Raw genomic sequence first — 17,500 nt, forward strand, 5'->3', positions numbered from 1 at the left:
AGGCCTCATGTACACTGCTGCTCGCCAAACTCTCGGTGTTAAGGAGCTTTTTGATGTTTTTTTTTATTTTTATTTTTTTTGTCAAAGCCTCTGAACTCAACTCAATAAAAGCCTTTGTGTCCATGCACCCCAGCGTTTAGGAGCAGCGGAGTATAGAAGCAGTAAAATGCTCCTCTCCTGAACGCAGAAGAACTGCATTCAGGAGAGGAGTGTTTTGACAGGGAAACGCCAACCGCGGTAAAAAAAAAAAGCACCTAAATGCTCTTTAGCACTTCAGTGTTTTTCAATAGCCAGAATAAATCAAAGAGGATCTCCAAGCTCCCCCTCCCCAAATAAAATTAAAAGTCAGCAGCTACAAATGCTGTAGCTGCTTTTAGCATAAGGGCACTTACCTGTCCGGGGTTCCCGCAATGTCCTCACCTGAACCGATTCTTCAATCAGATGCAGGCCGCCGCCATCTCTAGTAAGGGAAACGGGGACTGAATTCTTCACGACGGTTTTCCTACTGCGTCCTGTGATGTGTCCCAGAAGACTGCGGGGGAAAGGAAGGGAGAAGGCGAATTTCCAGCTCAGGTCGCTGTGGCTGTCAAAACCCAGGTACCCACTCCCTCCTCCTCCTCCCCAAAAAGTCAAAATCAATAAACGTCCCAAATTTTAAACTCTGCTAAACTGGTTTGATAAAATGCAGCTTAGTTGAGTTTTTTTAATGTTTTTCTCCTGTAAGGAAAATAAACCAGTGTGCGTGAAGCCGCCTTCTACGGACTTGAAAGACTTTATGGCACGAAGATCCCTGCTATTTACTGATCTTAGAAGCCACAAGTGAATGTCTGCTCCCCGTCTGTCATGCTGGTTTTTAATCTGGTTTGCCCATCACTTCTGAGGTTTTGGCTGCAGAGACGGTCTGATTCTGAGTCCATGACCGACGAGCTTACACCTGAGGAGTTGTTGTTTACAGCCCCGGCCAAAAGTTTTGAGAATGACACAAATATTAATTTTCACAAAGTCTGCCGCTTCATCGGTTTTAGATCATTTTGTCAAATGTTACTATGGGATACTGAAGTATAATGACAAGCATTTCATAAGTGTCAAAGGCTTTTATTGACAATTACGTGAAGTTAATGCAGAGAGTCAATATTTGCAGTGGTGACCCTTCTTTTTCAGGACCTCTCCAGTTCTCCCCGACATTCTGTCATCTTCTGGGCCACATCTTGACTGATGGCCGCCCATTCTTCCATAATCAATGCTTGGAGTCTGTCAGAATTTGTGGTGGCTTTTTTTTTTTCTTCACCCGCCTCTTGAGGATTGAGCACAAGTTCTCAATAGGCTTAAGGTCTGGGGAGTTTCCTGGCCATGGCCAAGATTGCTCAGACAGTCTAAGCTTATGGTCCAAAGCTGTGGTCTCCATACTGTGGCCCACAGGCCAGATGCGGCCCTTTTCTTGCCTTTATCCAGCCCTTTGGGTACTGTTCATTCCACTGATGCCAACGATGAGGCACCAATTCTTCCAATGACGGGGCACTATTCCTCCCACTGACGCCAATGACGGGGGCATTATTCCTCCCACTGACGCCAATGATGGGGCGCTATTCCTCCCCACTGACCCCAATGATGGGGCGCTGTTCCTCCCACTGACGCCAATGATGGGGCGCTGTTCCTCCCACTGACGCCAATGACGGGGCGCTGTTCCTCCCACTGACGCCAATGACGGGGCGCTGTTCCTCCCACTGACGCCAATGACGGGGCGCTGTTCCTCCCACTGACGCCAATGACGGGGCGCTGTTCCCTCCCACTGACGCCAATGACGGGGCGCTGTTCCCTCCCACTGACGCCAATGACGGGGCGCTGTTCCTCCCACTGACGCCAATGACGGGGCGCTGTTCCTCCCACTGACGCCAATGACGGGGCGCTGTTCCTCTCACTGACGCCAATGATGGGGCGCTATTCCCCCCCCCCCCCCCCACTGACAAAATCAATGAGGAACTATTTCTCCCATTAATACCAATGATAGGGAATTTTCTGCCTCCCACTGCCCACAGTCCGGCCCCCTTAAAGCCTGAAGGACGGTAATCTGGCCCCTTGCTTATAAAGTTTGTAGGCCCCCCACACTACATACTGGGCAGTCTGATCACAGTTTAAGTTGAACAGAAAATGGGTAGACAGTTCGGCACATTTTTAATTTTCTAGATGTAATTAAAATACCTAAAATGAGTGAAAGTCAAACAATGAAATCTGTGCATGTGCAGTCGGCTTTAGGCTAGGTTCACACCTATACAATTGATGCAACTTCCATTTATGTGGGCTCAGAAGCCTTATCCATTTGAATGGGCTGCTGTATCTGTACCTGCTGTATGGCGGGACAAGCAGGAAAAAGGTCCCTGTATCTTTTTAAAATCACAGTCGTGTGGAAATCGCAGGGTTGCAGCACCGTGCGATTTCCCGTCTTCAGATATGTGAGGGTGCCATTAAGAATCAACGGCACCCCCGCAAATCTGGTGAATAGCAGTACAGTTTTGCCTGCAGATGCAGGAATGTATGCAATTATCATGCATTCCCATACCTGCATATATGTGAATCCAGCCTTCTAGAGTCCTCCAATGGTCTGTGGTGGGTGTGATTAGACGTGTGAAGCCCAGAAATGTGTTGTGCATGTTCCTGACCCGGCTTGTCTCTCTGCAGGTTTATTGGTGAATGTAGATAAAAGAATCACCCTCTCTGCTTTCAAACAGCAGCTGGAGCCTTTTGTGGGGGTCCCCTCCTCCCAGTTTAAAGTCTTCCGGGTCTATGCCAGCAATCAGGAGTTTGAAAGTGTGCGCCTGAACGAAACGCTCTCCTCCTTCTCCGATGACAACAAGGTAGGAAGTTGGATCAATGTCTTGTGTTGCAGTTTTCATTTCAGTCTGTTAGTTGCCACAAAAAAAATAAAAATAAAATGTACATCTACCCTTGAAACCAAAGCAACGGTGTTCAGTGCATACTCAGGATTTTCTAAAATGTCATCCCCTGCTCCTGTCTCTCCCTGACATGCACATGGCTTGATGTCAGTTTATAGACTTATTGTTGAAAAGGATGTGGCATCTCCAGCCAAGTTCTGGTGTTCTGCACTTCCATCTTTGCTACATGCCAAGTGATCGCATCTGGACATGCAGGAGTGGGGGTGCCATGTTTCCTATAGCAGTGCTTGAACTGACTGTATGATCATAGTAAAATCACACCCTTTAAGCGATCATGCATAGACAGTAACGACTGGTGGTAAAAAAATGTGTGGGGGGGGGGGGGGGCGGCAAACATTGCACACCCCCCGGTCGGGTCGCCTGCAACAACCCCTGATCCGGTCTGGTCTGTCCGTAGGTCAGGTCATCCGCAACAACCCCCACCCCCCTGTCCAGTCCGGTAGGTCAGGTTATCCACTTCACCCCCTGGTCTAGTCAAGTTGGGTCATCCAGAAGGCTCCCCCTCCCCTCGGGTCGCCTGCAACAACCCCCCGATCAGGTCTGGTGGGTCGGGTTATCCGCAACACCATCCGGTCGAGTCACCTGGAAATATCCCACCCCTCAGGTCACCCGCAACAACCTCCGATCGAGTCTGGTCTGTCGGTAGGTTGGGTTATCCGCAACAACCCCCGGTCCAGTCTGGTCATCAGGAAGGATTCCCCCCACCCCTCAGGTTGCCTGCAACAACCCCCGGTCCGGTCAGGCCGGTTCATCCAGAAGAATTACCCACCCCCTTGGGTCACCTGCAACAACCCCTAATGGGGTCTGGTTTATCGGTAGGTCAGGTCATCTTGAAGGCCCGCCCCAGAGGTCTGTTACAAGCACGGCACTTACCACATCTATGGCCCGTGCAGTGCTTTCCTCCAGGGAAAGGGGTGGTGACTTCCACCGTGTGTCTCCTCCGGCCAATTAGAATGCTTCTCCTTTCAGCCAATTGGTAAACGGGGTCTCAGACTGGCTTCCTGATTGGCCGGGAGGAGAAATCAGTGTGACAGTAGTGACTATTCATTTGCTATTGCCACACAACTGGGTGGGCTCAGGGTGCAATGCTCTGCGCCCCTAGCCCACTTTTTTTTATTTTTTAAGCCTATTAGAACCTCTGGCTCAGATCACGTGCTTAAAAAAAAATTAAAAAAATAAAAATCCCCTTTTGAACCCATGCGTCTGGCATGTAGATTAGGGTGCCGGACTCATGGATAGGGGAGGAGGCGCCTGCGCGCCCCTAATGGACGGGCCGCCACTGTGCATAGGGATGCAGGGGTAGGGGTTGCCATGTTAAAGTGTCTCTAAAGGTTGAAGGTTTGCCTTAATTCTCTGCAATGCATTCTTGCATCTGCCCCCCCCCCCCCCCCCCCATAAATACCTGAGCCCAATCTTAATCCAGTGATGTGCACAAGAACAGCGTCTCTCTGTTTTCTCCCCCCTTTTATAGGCCCAGACACAGCAGCAGGAGCCATTGGCAGTGAGAAGGGAGTGGGGGGCAGGGCTGAGCCATGCTCTGGGTGCCTATGGACACACACAGTTGGCTTGAGAATGAGCCCGCACGAGTGCCCCCATAGCAAGCTGCTTGCTATAGTGGGCACTCGGCCGGAGGGAGGAGCCAGGAGCACCGACAGGGGACAATAGAAGAGGAGGATTGGGGCTGCTCTGTGCAAAACCATTACCCAAAACGGGTAAGTATAACATGTTTATTATTTTAAAAAAAAAAAATCGCTAACTATTGCAATACATGGACTGACCATGTGATAATAGTCAACTCCTATCCTTTTAAAGGCATTGTTCACTTTCAAATGTTTTGTTTTGAAAGTGAAAATCGCTCGTTAACCGCGTTATTCGCAATCCGAGGTTCCACTGTATTATTTTTTTTTTTTTATATCCAGATAGCAGGTATTTCCCATAGCAGCTTTATTTGGCTTAGATCATTTATGGGCAGAACTACTAATAATTTCCCACTTTTTTTTAATTTTTATTTTGTTTTTAGTTTTTTACATTTCTTTATATAGGTAAAACCTTTGTCCTAGTCTTTACTTGTTCTTGTATTTCTAGATCACCATCCGGTTGGGAAGGGCCTTGAAGAAGGGAGAGTACAGAGTGAAGGTGTTCCAGCTTCTAATAAACGACCCCGAGGTAGGAGCTCTACACAGAGGCCTCCTGTCCCCCGCAGTGCCGCGCCTGCATGGAATATTCATCTTCTGCATGTCTGGTTTGTTTTGCAGCCATGTAAGTTCCTGCTGGACGCGGTGTTCGCCAAAGGCATGAGTGTCCGACACTCCAAGGAAGAGCTGATTCCTCAACTCAGGGAGCAGTGTGTCCTGGACCTCTCCGTGGACAGGTACCTACCCTCCTCTCAAGGCTTTCCACTCCATTGTGTCTGGTTCAGGCATGCACATGGGCTAAAAGATTTTGTAAACAGTAAAGTTTATTAAAAGGCAACCATTTTTTTTTTTTTTTTTTTTTTGTGTGTTTTGGATAGAATAGGAAAGGCTTAGGACCTGTCATTTGGAGATGTTTAACTTCTTGACATCCGCGCTATGGCCGAATGGCAGCCACAGCGCGGATCTGAATTCCCCGGAGGCCTCCCCTGCGCGCACCCAGCGTGCTGTGATCACCGAGTCACTGAGACTCGGGTGACCACCGATCCGAATAAGGGGCCGATCCCGTCCCCTTACCATGTCATCAGCTGTCAGCCAATGACAGCTGGATCACATGATCAAAGCAAAAGCTCGGTGATCGTTTATTTATTTTATTTTTCTCCTCACGTTGACAGCGGAGGAGGAAAAAAAAAGCCGATCACCGGCTCATCTTAAAGGGACATCGGTCCCGAAACAGAAGAGGCAATTATGCCTCATTTATACCATCTAAAAGTGCCCACAAGTGCCACCTATCAATGCCCGCCAGTGGTGCCAATCAGTGCTGCCTCATCAGCGTACATCAATGACGGACAAAAATTACCCGTTTTTACAATTTTATAACAAAATAAAAAAAATATATATATATTTTTTTTTTTTAATATCAGTTTTTTACATTTTTTTTTTTTTTTTTTAACAAAAAATAAAAAATCCCACAGGTGATCAAATGCCACCAAAAGAAAGCTCTATTTGGGGGAAAAAAATAATAAAAAATGAATTTGGGTACAGTGTAGCATGACCGCGCAATTGTCATTCAAAGTGCATCAGCGCTGAAAGCTGAAAATTGGTCTGGATAGGAGGGGGTTTAAGTGCCCAGTACGCAAGTGGTTAAATCACAGTCTTAAAGCAAGCCACTCCCCACCATGGTCTTTTTCAAAATGAAGCTAGTGCTCTGTTACTCTAATATCATAGGCACCCTGTGTATTAAATCTGTACTTCTGCCTTCTCTTCAGTCCTGCACAGCTGCGCCGGCTCCTCTCCTGGACTGAAATGGCTCGCCCCAGCGCCCCCCCATTTCACTGCACACTGTGAGCTTCTCACAATGTGCATTAACTACCAACTTCTAGGCGCTATCAACTTGTAATTTTAGGGTCTGTAGCCAAAAAACTCGACAGTCCCTGACCCAGCTGCTCAGACTATTCCACTAGGACAGTGATGGTGAACCTTGGCACCCCAGATGTGTTTGAACTACATTTCCCTTGATGCTCAACTACATTGCAGAGTGCATGAGCATCATGGGAAATGTAGTTCCAAAACATCTGGGGGGCCAAGGTTCACCATCACTGCACTAAGAGGAGTTGAATGATAATCCCAAAAAAAACACGCAAACAGGAGTGCTATATGGAAAGTGACCACAAGATGGTGCTGTAATGTATCGATATTCCAGTTCTCTGTAGTAGGATCTCACAAATCAGTCAATGTATACGAATAATCCATAAGGTAAAAAGTTTATTCAAAATTGGTGGCAGTAACTGAGCAGTGATTAGAGGATTTTGTCACACTGCTAGAGGTGGAATCTGTCTCTGCATGAATCACATTTTTGTTTGTGTGGCTCCTTTTTAACTTTTGAGAGTCACATCTAAATGTCTGTTTTCTGCAGGTTCCGATTAAGAAAAAAGACCTGGAAGAACCCCGGCACAGTATTCCTCGATTACCATGTCTACGAGAATGAGATCAGTATTTCAAGCAACTGGGAGGTCTTCCTTGAGGTCCTGGAAGGTAAAGTGTTCTGATTTCTGGAGAGGCAGCCTGGGTTCGCACTTGTGCGATGCGGGAACCGGTGCGATTCCAGCGCTGTTTTCCCGCATCGCATATCTCCTGCAGGCATCTCCTGCCTTCTGTGAACCGCTGCGGGTGTCAATACAATGTTAGACACCCCCAGATCGGTTCACAAATCGCAGTGCGCATTGTGGATTCGGACATGAATCGGATCGCATGGGTGAGAACACCCATGTGATCCAAGGGGGAGTCGCTGCACCCTTTTTTGTTGTTGTGTTTTTTTTTTTTTTTTGTGCGAGTTCAGCCATACAACTGTATGGCTGAACTCGTATTGCTCACACATCGCATGTGATTGGCACCTGCGGAGCTGGTGCCAATCACATGCGATGTCCCAGATCGTACTAGTGTGAACCTAGGCTCAAGGACACCCTGACCGCTGGTGCAGCCTGAGTTTTCTGAAGAAGCTTGTCAGACTGTAACCCTGATCCTGATTCAGAATTTTTGACTTTACAGTCTACATGAACCCAGAGACAGACAAATCATCTGAATTGTCAGGAAGAGTCGGCACTGAAAGCCTTTATGACTTTAATAAGAGGTTTCTATGTTTTACCTATCAAGGATCTGTAAATTGACCACTTGAAGCCCGTGTTATAGCCAAGAGACGGCTACAGCGTGGGCTTAAATTGCCGGAAGGGCATACATAGATTTCCATCCCCCCACCCCGCTCACACTGTCCATGCGCCCTATGCGGCACACAGGCAGATAGCTCTGTGATCACAGTCCTTGGCTGATCTCAGATCAGAATAAAGGGCCGATCCTGGCCCTTTACCACGTCTTCAGCTGTCAGCCAATGACAGCTTATGTGATGTAAACAGAAACCGGTAATCTTCTTTTTTTCCCCGTGCGCTGACAGCGCGAGGAGAAAAAAAACAAGCCGATTACCGGCTCATGTAAAAGGGACATCGGTCCCACACACACATACAGCCAGCCACTTCTGCTAAGCAGTGCCCATCAGTGCAGCCCCCTGATCAGTGCAGCCTCCTCGTCGGTGCCCCCTGATCAGTGCAGCCTCCTCGTCGGTGCCCTCTGAACAGTGCAGCCTCATCACAAATCAATGAGGGGAAAAAGATTACCTGTTTGTAAAATTTTATAACCAACACTGAAAACTTTTTTTTTTTTTTTTCTGTTTAGCAAAAAATAAGACGCCCCGTGGTGATTAAATGCCACCAAAAGAAAGCTCAATTTGTTTGATAAAAATGTCACATAGTTACATTGTAGCATGACCACGCAATTGTCATTCAAATTGCAACAGAAAAGCTGAAAATTGGCCTGAGCAGGAAGGGCGTAAAAGTCCCCGGTAAGCAAGTGGTAAAGGAACATAAACTTGTTGCAAAATTCAGATTGCATCACATGGAGACCAACTTGTGTTCTTTTCTAACTTCAAGTCCCAGTGAGTTTCTGCCTCTGGTGCCCATAGACCAATGATCATTTTGTCTCTGGCACCCAGAGACCCATTAGCCCAGACCACCTCCGATGCTTAAAGACCATCTGCCTCCCATCCCCAGAGACTGTGTCTTTCCAGAAACGCATGATCGCCGCCGTTCCAAGGTCTGTGCTCCCTCCTCCCCGTCACCTGGAGCCTAGGGCTGGCACCCAAAAATACCAAAGGCCCACCATCAAAATGACCCATCACCTCCAGTGCCTAGACCAATAACAGGACAACCTCTGTTTCCCAGAAACTTTGTGTATGCTGTGTTTCGTGTCCTCTAATAGATGGAAAACCATTCTATTCATGTACTTACTGATCTACCTCTTTCCCTGTGTTTTATGTTTTCTTGAACAGAAGGTGAGAAGATGAAGTGCATGTCCCAGCTGTCCTTGCTGACCAAGAGGTGGAGGCCATCACAGCTAAAACTGGACCCCTTCCAGGAGATTGTGCTGGAGACCAACAGTGTGGATGAACTTCGGGAGAAGGTGAGAACCACAGCATTACAAGTCTTAAAGAGGAAGTAAACCCTGATGAGTTTACTTCCTCTTTCATTCCCTGCAAAGGCAAAGCTTAATGGACTACTATGCATCGCATAGTAGCCCATTATGTGTCACTTACCTGACACAGGAGCCAGCGAAGTCGCCGCTGTCCCCTGTAGTCCGCCGCATCCATCTTGTTGGTGGGGTCTCGCAGCTCCGCCGCTGTCATTCGGCGAAGCCGTGATGACGTCACTCCCGCGCATGCGCACGGGAGCCGACACGCGCGGCAGCTCCGTCGCTGAGAATGCCGTGCGCCTGCGCGCCGCTGTCTGCGGCGCATGCGCCGTAGACAGCGGTGCCCGTTTTCGGGCAAATATCTCCTAAACCATATAGGTTTAGGAGATATTGCTTGGACCTACAGGTAAGCCTTAATCTAGGCTTACCTGTAGGTCAAAGTGGTTTGTAAGGGTTTACAACCACTTTAAGTTGGAGACACACTATACAATTTTTTTTTCTTTTAGATTTATCAAAACCATATAATATGAGGTCAAACCTAAACGCTTTCAATTTGTATGCAATCAGGCCGGCCTTTGCACTACATAGTTAAAGGGAAATCTAAACAAAATTTGAATCGTATGTATCCAGCTTTAGTCAGTGTTTTGATTTATTTTTTATTTTTTTGGTGGCTTCTAAAGGTTTGGACCACCAATGCAGTTTCTTTCTTGTCAATGAGATCTCTGTGCTGAACTACCAGGCCTGTACATCTGCTGTACTCATTATGAGGGGTTTTCCCCATCCCTGTGCTTAGTTCCTGAGTCTACACCTGCTGTGTTCATCATGGGGGAGGGGGGGGTTTCCACCATTCCTGCTGGATTTTATGTTCCTGATGCAAAGTGGATGGGAAACGTCCAAAACTCCCAGGTGGACAGGAACAGTCTGTGGAATTATGGGTGGAGATCTCGCGAAGTATACAAGACCTATATAAAAGTAGACAATGATTTGGCCATCAAGGCGGCTTCTTTAATTACAATACAACTTTTGAGCGGATTGATCCTTTAATTGCAGTGAAAGTTTAATACTTGTTGGACAGCTGAGTGTGCTGACACACACCATGTCATTTCAAAGCCATTGTTTCTATCATTATATCACTGGATTGGCGCAGGGCCATTGCGGTGCCCATATTTAAAAAGAGTTCAAAGTCTTCACCAAGTAACTAATACACCTGTTAGTTTAACTTCTATAGTCAGTTAGACACTAGAGAGCAGTGGCGCCCCGCTTATTAGGGGTGGGGGGGGGTGCAGCCTCCATAATCCCTGCGCCCAGCTTCTAATCTCTATGCAGGGTGCCGGATGCATTGATTTCAATGGGGTTTTTTATTTTATTTTATTTTTTATTTTTTTTTAAGCACATGATTAGAGCCTGAGCCTCTAATTGGCTTCAAAAAGGGTGGGCTCGGGGCGCAGAGCAACCACTTGTGTGACATTAGCGAGTCCTTTGGACTCGGCTGATCACTGATCCGGGGTAAATGGCCGTCCACAGAGGCCCTTTACCACGTGATCAGCTGCCAATGACAGCTGAGCACAGGATGTAAAGAGAATGCAGTTATTGCCTTTATTTGTCCCCCTAAGCCTTTGTACACACGGTCGGACATTCTGACAACCAAATCCGTTGGATTTTGTCCGAAACTGTTGCATACACACGGTCGGGCAAAGTTGTCGGAAAATCCAATCGTTCAGAACGTGATGATGTTATTTCGTTACGATGGGACTACGTTCAGGCTAGTAGCCAATAGCTTTGGTGTAGGAATTTGATCTGAGCATGCGTGGCACTTTGTCCGATCAGAATTCTCTACACATGATCGGACAAAGTCCGATTGGATCATGTTGTCGGAAAATTTTATAGCCCAGCTCTAAAACTTTGTTGGTCGGATATTCCGATGGAAACAGTCTGATGGAGCCCACACATGGTCGGATTATCCGACAACACGGTCCGATCGGACATTTTCCGTCGGAATGTCCGACCGTGTGTACAAGGGCTAACGCTGACAGCATGAGGAGAAAAAGAGAAAGCCGATAACTGGCTTCTGTTAAAGGGACATTGAACCCTACATTGCCCACCAATGCCACCTCTCAATGCAGCCTTTTCAGTGCCTCCAGATCAGTGCCCATCAGTGCAGCCCTCATCAGCGCACATCAGTAAAGGAGAAAAATGACCCGTTTGCAAAATTTTATAACTATGAAATTTTTTTTGTCTTTGTTGTTTTAGCAAAAAATAAACCCCAGTGGTCATGAACTACTTCAGTCCTGGAAGAATTTACCCCCCCCCCCCCCCCCAATACGACACTGCGTTACTTTAACTGACAATTGTGCGGTCATGCGACACTGTACCCAAATAAAATGTTTGTCTTTTTTTGCCACAGAGCTTTCTTTTGGTGGTATTTGATCACCTCCGTGGTTTTTATTTTTTTTGCGCTATAAACAAAAGACAGACAATTTTGGTAAAAAAAATTAACTTTCTGCTATAAAATATATCCAATATAAACGTGTAAAAAATCTATCCATTTAGGCCAATATGTATTCTCCTACATAGTTTTTAGTAAAAGTAATCCATGTTGTAAAGCGCTGCGCAAACTGTTGGCACTATATAAAACCTGTATAATAATAATAAAAAATCACAATTCGCATATATTAAGTGGTTTGTGCAAAAGTTATCACGTCTACAAACTATGGGATAGATAGTAATGGCTGCGATCAGTGATTTTTAGTGGGATAGTAGCGAACAAATTGGACACTACCAATACAGTGATCAGTGCTAAAAATATGCACTGTCACTGCATAAATCACACTGTCAGGAAAGGGGTTATCGGGGCGATCAAAGGGTTATACATGTTCCCTGTGTGTGCTTTCTAACTGTGGGATGCTGACACTAGACAAAGAGAGAGATTCCTGATTAGTAGGAATCGCAGATCTCTCTCTTCCTCTGTGAAAGAACGACAGTCTGCCTTGTTTACAGGCCGCCATTCTGTCATTCCCCAAATGATCGCTGGTAGCTGGCGGCTGCCGTACCTACCGATTGGCTCCTGCTGTGTCCTATCACAGCGGGGTCGGCGGCGCACACACGTACCCAGACCAGGGAACGTGAAAGTACAGGTACATTGTTTCGCGCAGTATATGTGCAGTTGGCGGTCCGGAAGTAGTTAAATACCATCAAAAGAAAGCTCTATTTGTGTAAAAAAAAAAAAAAAAAAATAGAAATGTAATTTGGGTAGAGTGTTGCATGACCGCACAATTGTCATTCAAAGTGTGAAATTCAAATTGCCTGGGCAGGAAGGGGGTAAAAGTGCCCTGTAGACAAGTGGTTGAATAGAAAAAAAAAAAAAGTTAAGCCAAAACTTGCAGTACAACTTTGATACTATGAAATGAATACAAAAGGGAAAATGACTTTTTTGTGCTTCTTTCAGATGTGCGAGATCAGCGGCATACCACTAGAGAATTTGGAGTTTGCCAAGGTGAGTTTGTTTGCACCACGTCCCCATAGAGCTTCACTCAAAGCATCTCCTTTTCTGATCATTTAGTAAACACTTGCCTGTAGACCATCTAGGAATTTGATGTTATTGAAAGGAGCTGTAAAGGCAAAAGGTTGTTGTATCTTAAAATGGTTGTAAACCCTTACAACACACTTTGACCTACAGGTAAGCCTAGATTAAGGCTTACCTGTAGGTCCAAGAAATATCTCCTAAACCTACACGGTTTAGGAGATATTTGCCGAAAGACAGGCGCACTGAGCGCGGCACCGTTAACGGCGAATATGCCGTGCGTGGCGGCTCCCGTGCGCATGCGCGGGAGTGACGTCATCGCGGCTTCGCCGAATGACAGCGGGCGGAGCAGCGAGACCCACAGAGAAGATGGATGCACCGGACTACAGGGGACAGCGGTGACTTCGCTGGCTCCTGTGTCAGGTAAGTGACACATAATGGGCTACTATGCAATGCATAGTAGTCCATTATGCTTTACCTTTGCAGGGAATGAAAGAGGAAGTAAACTCATCAGGGTTTACTTCCTCTTTAATGCATTCTATGCATTAAGGTAAAAAATCCTTCTTCCGTGTGCCGCAGCCTCCCAGCCCCCTCTAATTACTTACCTGAGCCCCCCATCTCTCTCCAGCGACATCCATGCGTGTCTTGACAGCATGGGACTCTCCTTCTGATTGGCTGAGACACAGTTGGCTCCTGCAGCTGTCAATCAAAGTCAGCCAATTATAGGAGAGAGGGGGCTGGGTCGGGCGTTCTGTGTCTGAATGGACACATGGAGCTGTGACTCTGGTGCCCCCATAACAAGCTTCTTGCTGTGGGGGGACACTCAACAGGAGGGAGGGGCCAGGAGCAGCGAAGAGGAAAGCCGATAAGAGGAGGTTCGGGGCGGCTCCGTGCAAATTCACTGCACAGAGGAGGGAAGTATAACGGGTTTTTTTTTTTTTTTTTTTTTTACAATCGCTTTAATATTAACAATTCTCTTCAGTCTGTATTGATTGTGGTTTTCTGCCTCAGTATGTATCCGGGTACACAGGACCAATAATTGTCCAGTTCAGCAGGAAGCAATCAACTTTCGGTCAGCCAGTCTAATGACTGGCTTCTGTGGGGTCGGGCATGCTGGAAAACCAGCATTCGATCAGCGATCGCAGCCAATGGCTTCCCCCTTAGAATACAAAGCCCCAGCAGGAGAGATCCTCACATCAGCATGGCTTGTGTTGATACTGGGATCTCTTCAGGTTTTTTATTCTTCTTTCAGCCCACTGGTTGAACGAAAAAAACAAACGTGTGTATTGGGTTTTAGCTCACCTATACTCCAGTGATGCAGCCTCCAGGAGCACCCCGCCCAGGTGGGGATGACGTCACTCCCGCGCTTGCGCCAGAGTTTGGGCGGATTTGGCATTGCACCATTTGTACGGTGAAGACGGCTGCAGTGCGGGCCTTAACTGCCGGGAGGGTGTCCATGGACATCCTCCTAAGCAGTCTGGGTGACCCTGTGATCACCAAGACTGAGACTCGGCTGATCATAGATCTGAGTAAGGGGTCGATCCCGGCCCCTTACCACATGATCAGCTGTCAGCCAATGATGCCTGATCATGTGGTGTAATCAGACGCTCGGTAATCCGAATTCTGTCAAAGGGACCTTGGGCCCTCACTCAGAAAGCCGCGACAGTGCCCACTATGCCACCTATCAGTACCTACCAATGCCCACCAGTGCTGCCAATCAATGCCCACCAGTGTCTAATAATCGGTGCCACAGATCAGTGCCACCTATCAGTGCCCATCAATGCAGCCACATCAGTGAAGGAGAAAAAGGACCTTTTTTCAAAATTTTATAACAAACTATGAAACAGTTTTGTGTGTTTTTTTTTTTTTCAAAATTTCAGTCCCTTTGTTTTATTTAGCAAAAAATTAAAGCCAGCAGCAATTAAATACCACCAAACAAAGCGCTATCTGTGTGAAAAAATGACAAAATTTCATTTAGGTAAACTGTAGCATGACCGCAATTGTCATTCCAAGAGTGACAGCGCTGAAAGCTGAAGGTTGGTCTGGGCAGGAAGGGGGTTTAAGTACCCGGCAAGCAAGTGGTTAATGCAGAAGAGACAAAGCATTTCTCGTCTGCATTAAAATTCCTGCCTGTTCACCTATTTTTTTTTTTTTCTTTTTGGACGTAAAGTTCCAACTTTTAATATATGTGAACCAAGGATCTCTGTTTTCATGCAATGGTTTGTAAATATCAGGGTGTATAGTGTTTGCAAAGGCTTAATTTAGCATCCTTGGTGCCAACGTTGTTACACCCTCTATAGCACCTCATTGTTTTCATATATTCAGATTGATCAGCCATAACAATATGACTTCTGACAAGTAAAGAGTAACATTGATAATCTGGTTCTGCATCTGAAGGAAGGTAGGTGGGGTATATTGGGCAGCAAGTGGACATGTCTCTGAAGCTGATGTGTTGAAAGCAGAAAAAATGGGCAAGTGGAAGGATTTGAGCAACTTTGACAAGGTCCACGTTGTAATCGCTAGACGAGCAACTTTAAAAAAAAAAAAAACGTGGATTGGCAGGTGTGTGTGCATCACTTACATGAGGGGGAGATGGCACCAGGATGAAGTATGGGGAACAAGGAAAACCGATGAAGGTTTAAAGAATCTGCTACTGACATTCTGTATATACCAGAGTGTACCTTCAGAGGTCTAGCGGAGTCCATACCTGGATGGGTCAGGACTGTTTTGGCGGCACAAGGGGGGCCAATTCAGTATTAGGTGGGCGGTCTTAATGTTATGGCTGATATTTATATATTTGTAACAACAACTAAGAGATGCCCCCCCCCCCCCCCCCCCATCTGAATTTTGAAATGACATTCGCCAATCCTTATTCCTTTTACCCTGCAGGGTCGAGGGACATTTCCCTGTGACATTTCTGTCCTGGAGATCCATCAAGAGTTGGACTGGAACCCAAAAGTATCGACACTGAACGCCTGGCCTCTGTATATCTCAGACGATGGGGCCGTTATATTCTATAGGTACGCAGAACAGCAACCCTCTGAATAAAACAGGACTGTGCCATTTTCTGTAGCACATCAGTCTTGCAGAGCCCGCCTCCTGCGTCTGCGTGATTGCATATCCATAAGGGTTGGAGATGTAGATGGTTTCTTATATTGGTTTTCTTATCTTCTAAATCGGGGATATGCAATTAGCGGACTTCCAGCTGTTACAGAACTTTAAGTCTCATGAGGCATAGCAAGACTGACAGCCACAAGCATGACACCCAGAGGCAGAGACATGATGGGACTTGTGGAACAGCTGGAGGTCCGCTTATTGAATATTCCTGTTCTAAATGTAGATGGCTTCTTGAATTCTAGTTGTGCCAAGCACAGTGCAGAGATTCAGACACAGCTCAGCCATACATGTATGTCATCGTTCCTGTGCCGGACACTGAATGTGGATCCCGACAGGCAGGGGATCATGTGATCACAATGTAAACAAAGCTGTTATGAATGAATTCAGTCATAACGGCTCTGCTTCCTGTACCAGTGAGCTGTGATTGGCCCACAGCTATCCCATGGTACCTGGATCAATCACAGCACCTTGTAGCTTATGATTAGCTGTATCCAATTCCTCCTTTACCCTTTAAAGCTTCAAATCATACCAAGTTCGCTATGATCCATTTCTTGTTTTCAAACCCATCAGGGTTTATTTACAATTACAAAACTGGAAGTGATGAAATGCGTCATCACTTCCCGTTTTCTATACCATAGAAATGATTGGAGGGGTTCCGGACTCTCATCATCTCTATGGTCAGCTGATCACTCAGGTGCGCCAGGAGTGCCTGGGAAAGCTGCTGTGGGGGGCGGGTGATGGAGCGTCGCAAAAAACTGAAATAACACTCCCAAAGCCTCATCCGTATAGGTCAGTGATTGTGAACCTTGGCACCCCAGATGTTTTGGAACTACATTTCCCATGATGCTCATGCACTGTGCAGTGTAGGTGAGCATCATGGGAAATGTAGTTCCAAAATATCTGGGGTGCCAAGGTTCGCCATCACTGGTATAGGCTATAATTTGGAAAGGATTGGTTGAGAGCCAAAAAAGGCTCTTGATCGGACTTTATAGGCAAAATGGACGAGAGTATAGTAAAATTGATACTTTATTAACAATAATTTATAACAGACAGATCAAGTAGAAAAAGAATTAAAAACATACAATAAACATCTGATAGTCGTGAGTATATGATGTAAATGGAAAGTTGACACCAAATGGACAGCAGTGAGCCCCTGTGTGTCAACGCATTTCCCTATTTTGCTTTGTCAGGACACACTTGGGGGTATTTGAAAGGAACAGGTCTCACTATCTTGTCAGTATAAAATTATCCCCACATGGAAATCTCCCAGGTGATCCTCGGAGTATTATGCCCTGTACACACGGTCGGACTTTCCGACGGAAAATGTCTGATCGGATCGTGTTGTCGGAAAATCCGATCGTGTGTGGGCCCCATCTGACTTTTTTCCGTCGGAATTTCCAACACACACAAAGTTTCAGAGCTGGATATAAAAATTTTCCAACAACAAAATCCGATTGTTTAAATTCCGATCGTGTGTAGACCATTCCAACGGACAAAGTGCCACGCATGCTCAGAATAAATTACGAGACGAAAGCTATTGGCTACTGGCCTGTTTATAGTCCTGTCGTACGTGTTTTACGTCACCGCGTTCAGAACGATCGGCTTTTCCGTCAACTTTGTGCGACCGTGTGTATGCAAGACAAGTTTGGGCCAAAATACGTCGGAAAAAATCTGACGGATTTTGTCATCCGAAAGTCCGACCGCGTGTACGGGGCATTGCTGTGTAGATAGGGAAGCAGATTCCACCAGTTGTAGCAACCGTA

At 46.4% G+C, this 17,500-nt stretch overlaps 1 protein-coding gene across 7 annotated transcripts in view; it reads left to right on the top strand.

The window, feature by feature from the left end:
• The window catches only part of USP47 (ubiquitin specific peptidase 47), a 123,679-nt gene that overhangs the window by 102,504 nt on the left and 3,675 nt on the right, over nucleotides 1–17,500 (top strand). For 6 of the 7 annotated variants that reach the window (XM_077453569.1, XM_077453562.1, XM_077453567.1 and 3 more), the window contains 6 exons: nucleotides 5,037–5,117; nucleotides 5,207–5,322; nucleotides 6,999–7,117; nucleotides 8,961–9,091; nucleotides 12,546–12,593; nucleotides 15,510–15,640. In XM_077453569.1, the coding sequence (XP_077309695.1) occupies nucleotides 5,037–5,117; nucleotides 5,207–5,322; nucleotides 6,999–7,117; nucleotides 8,961–9,091; nucleotides 12,546–12,593; nucleotides 15,510–15,640 (626 nt within the window). The remainder of the gene's footprint in view (nucleotides 1–5,036; nucleotides 5,118–5,206; nucleotides 5,323–6,998; nucleotides 7,118–8,960; nucleotides 9,092–12,545; nucleotides 12,594–15,509; nucleotides 15,641–17,500) is intronic. The other variant, XM_077453566.1, reaches the window with a different exon arrangement.

Source organism: Lithobates pipiens, unplaced genomic scaffold (genome assembly GCF_037356315.1).
Source record: "Lithobates pipiens isolate NorthernLeopardFrog02 unplaced genomic scaffold, aLitPip1_a1.2 Scaffold_24, whole genome shotgun sequence".
Lineage (NCBI taxonomy): Eukaryota > Metazoa > Chordata > Amphibia > Anura > Ranidae > Lithobates > Lithobates pipiens.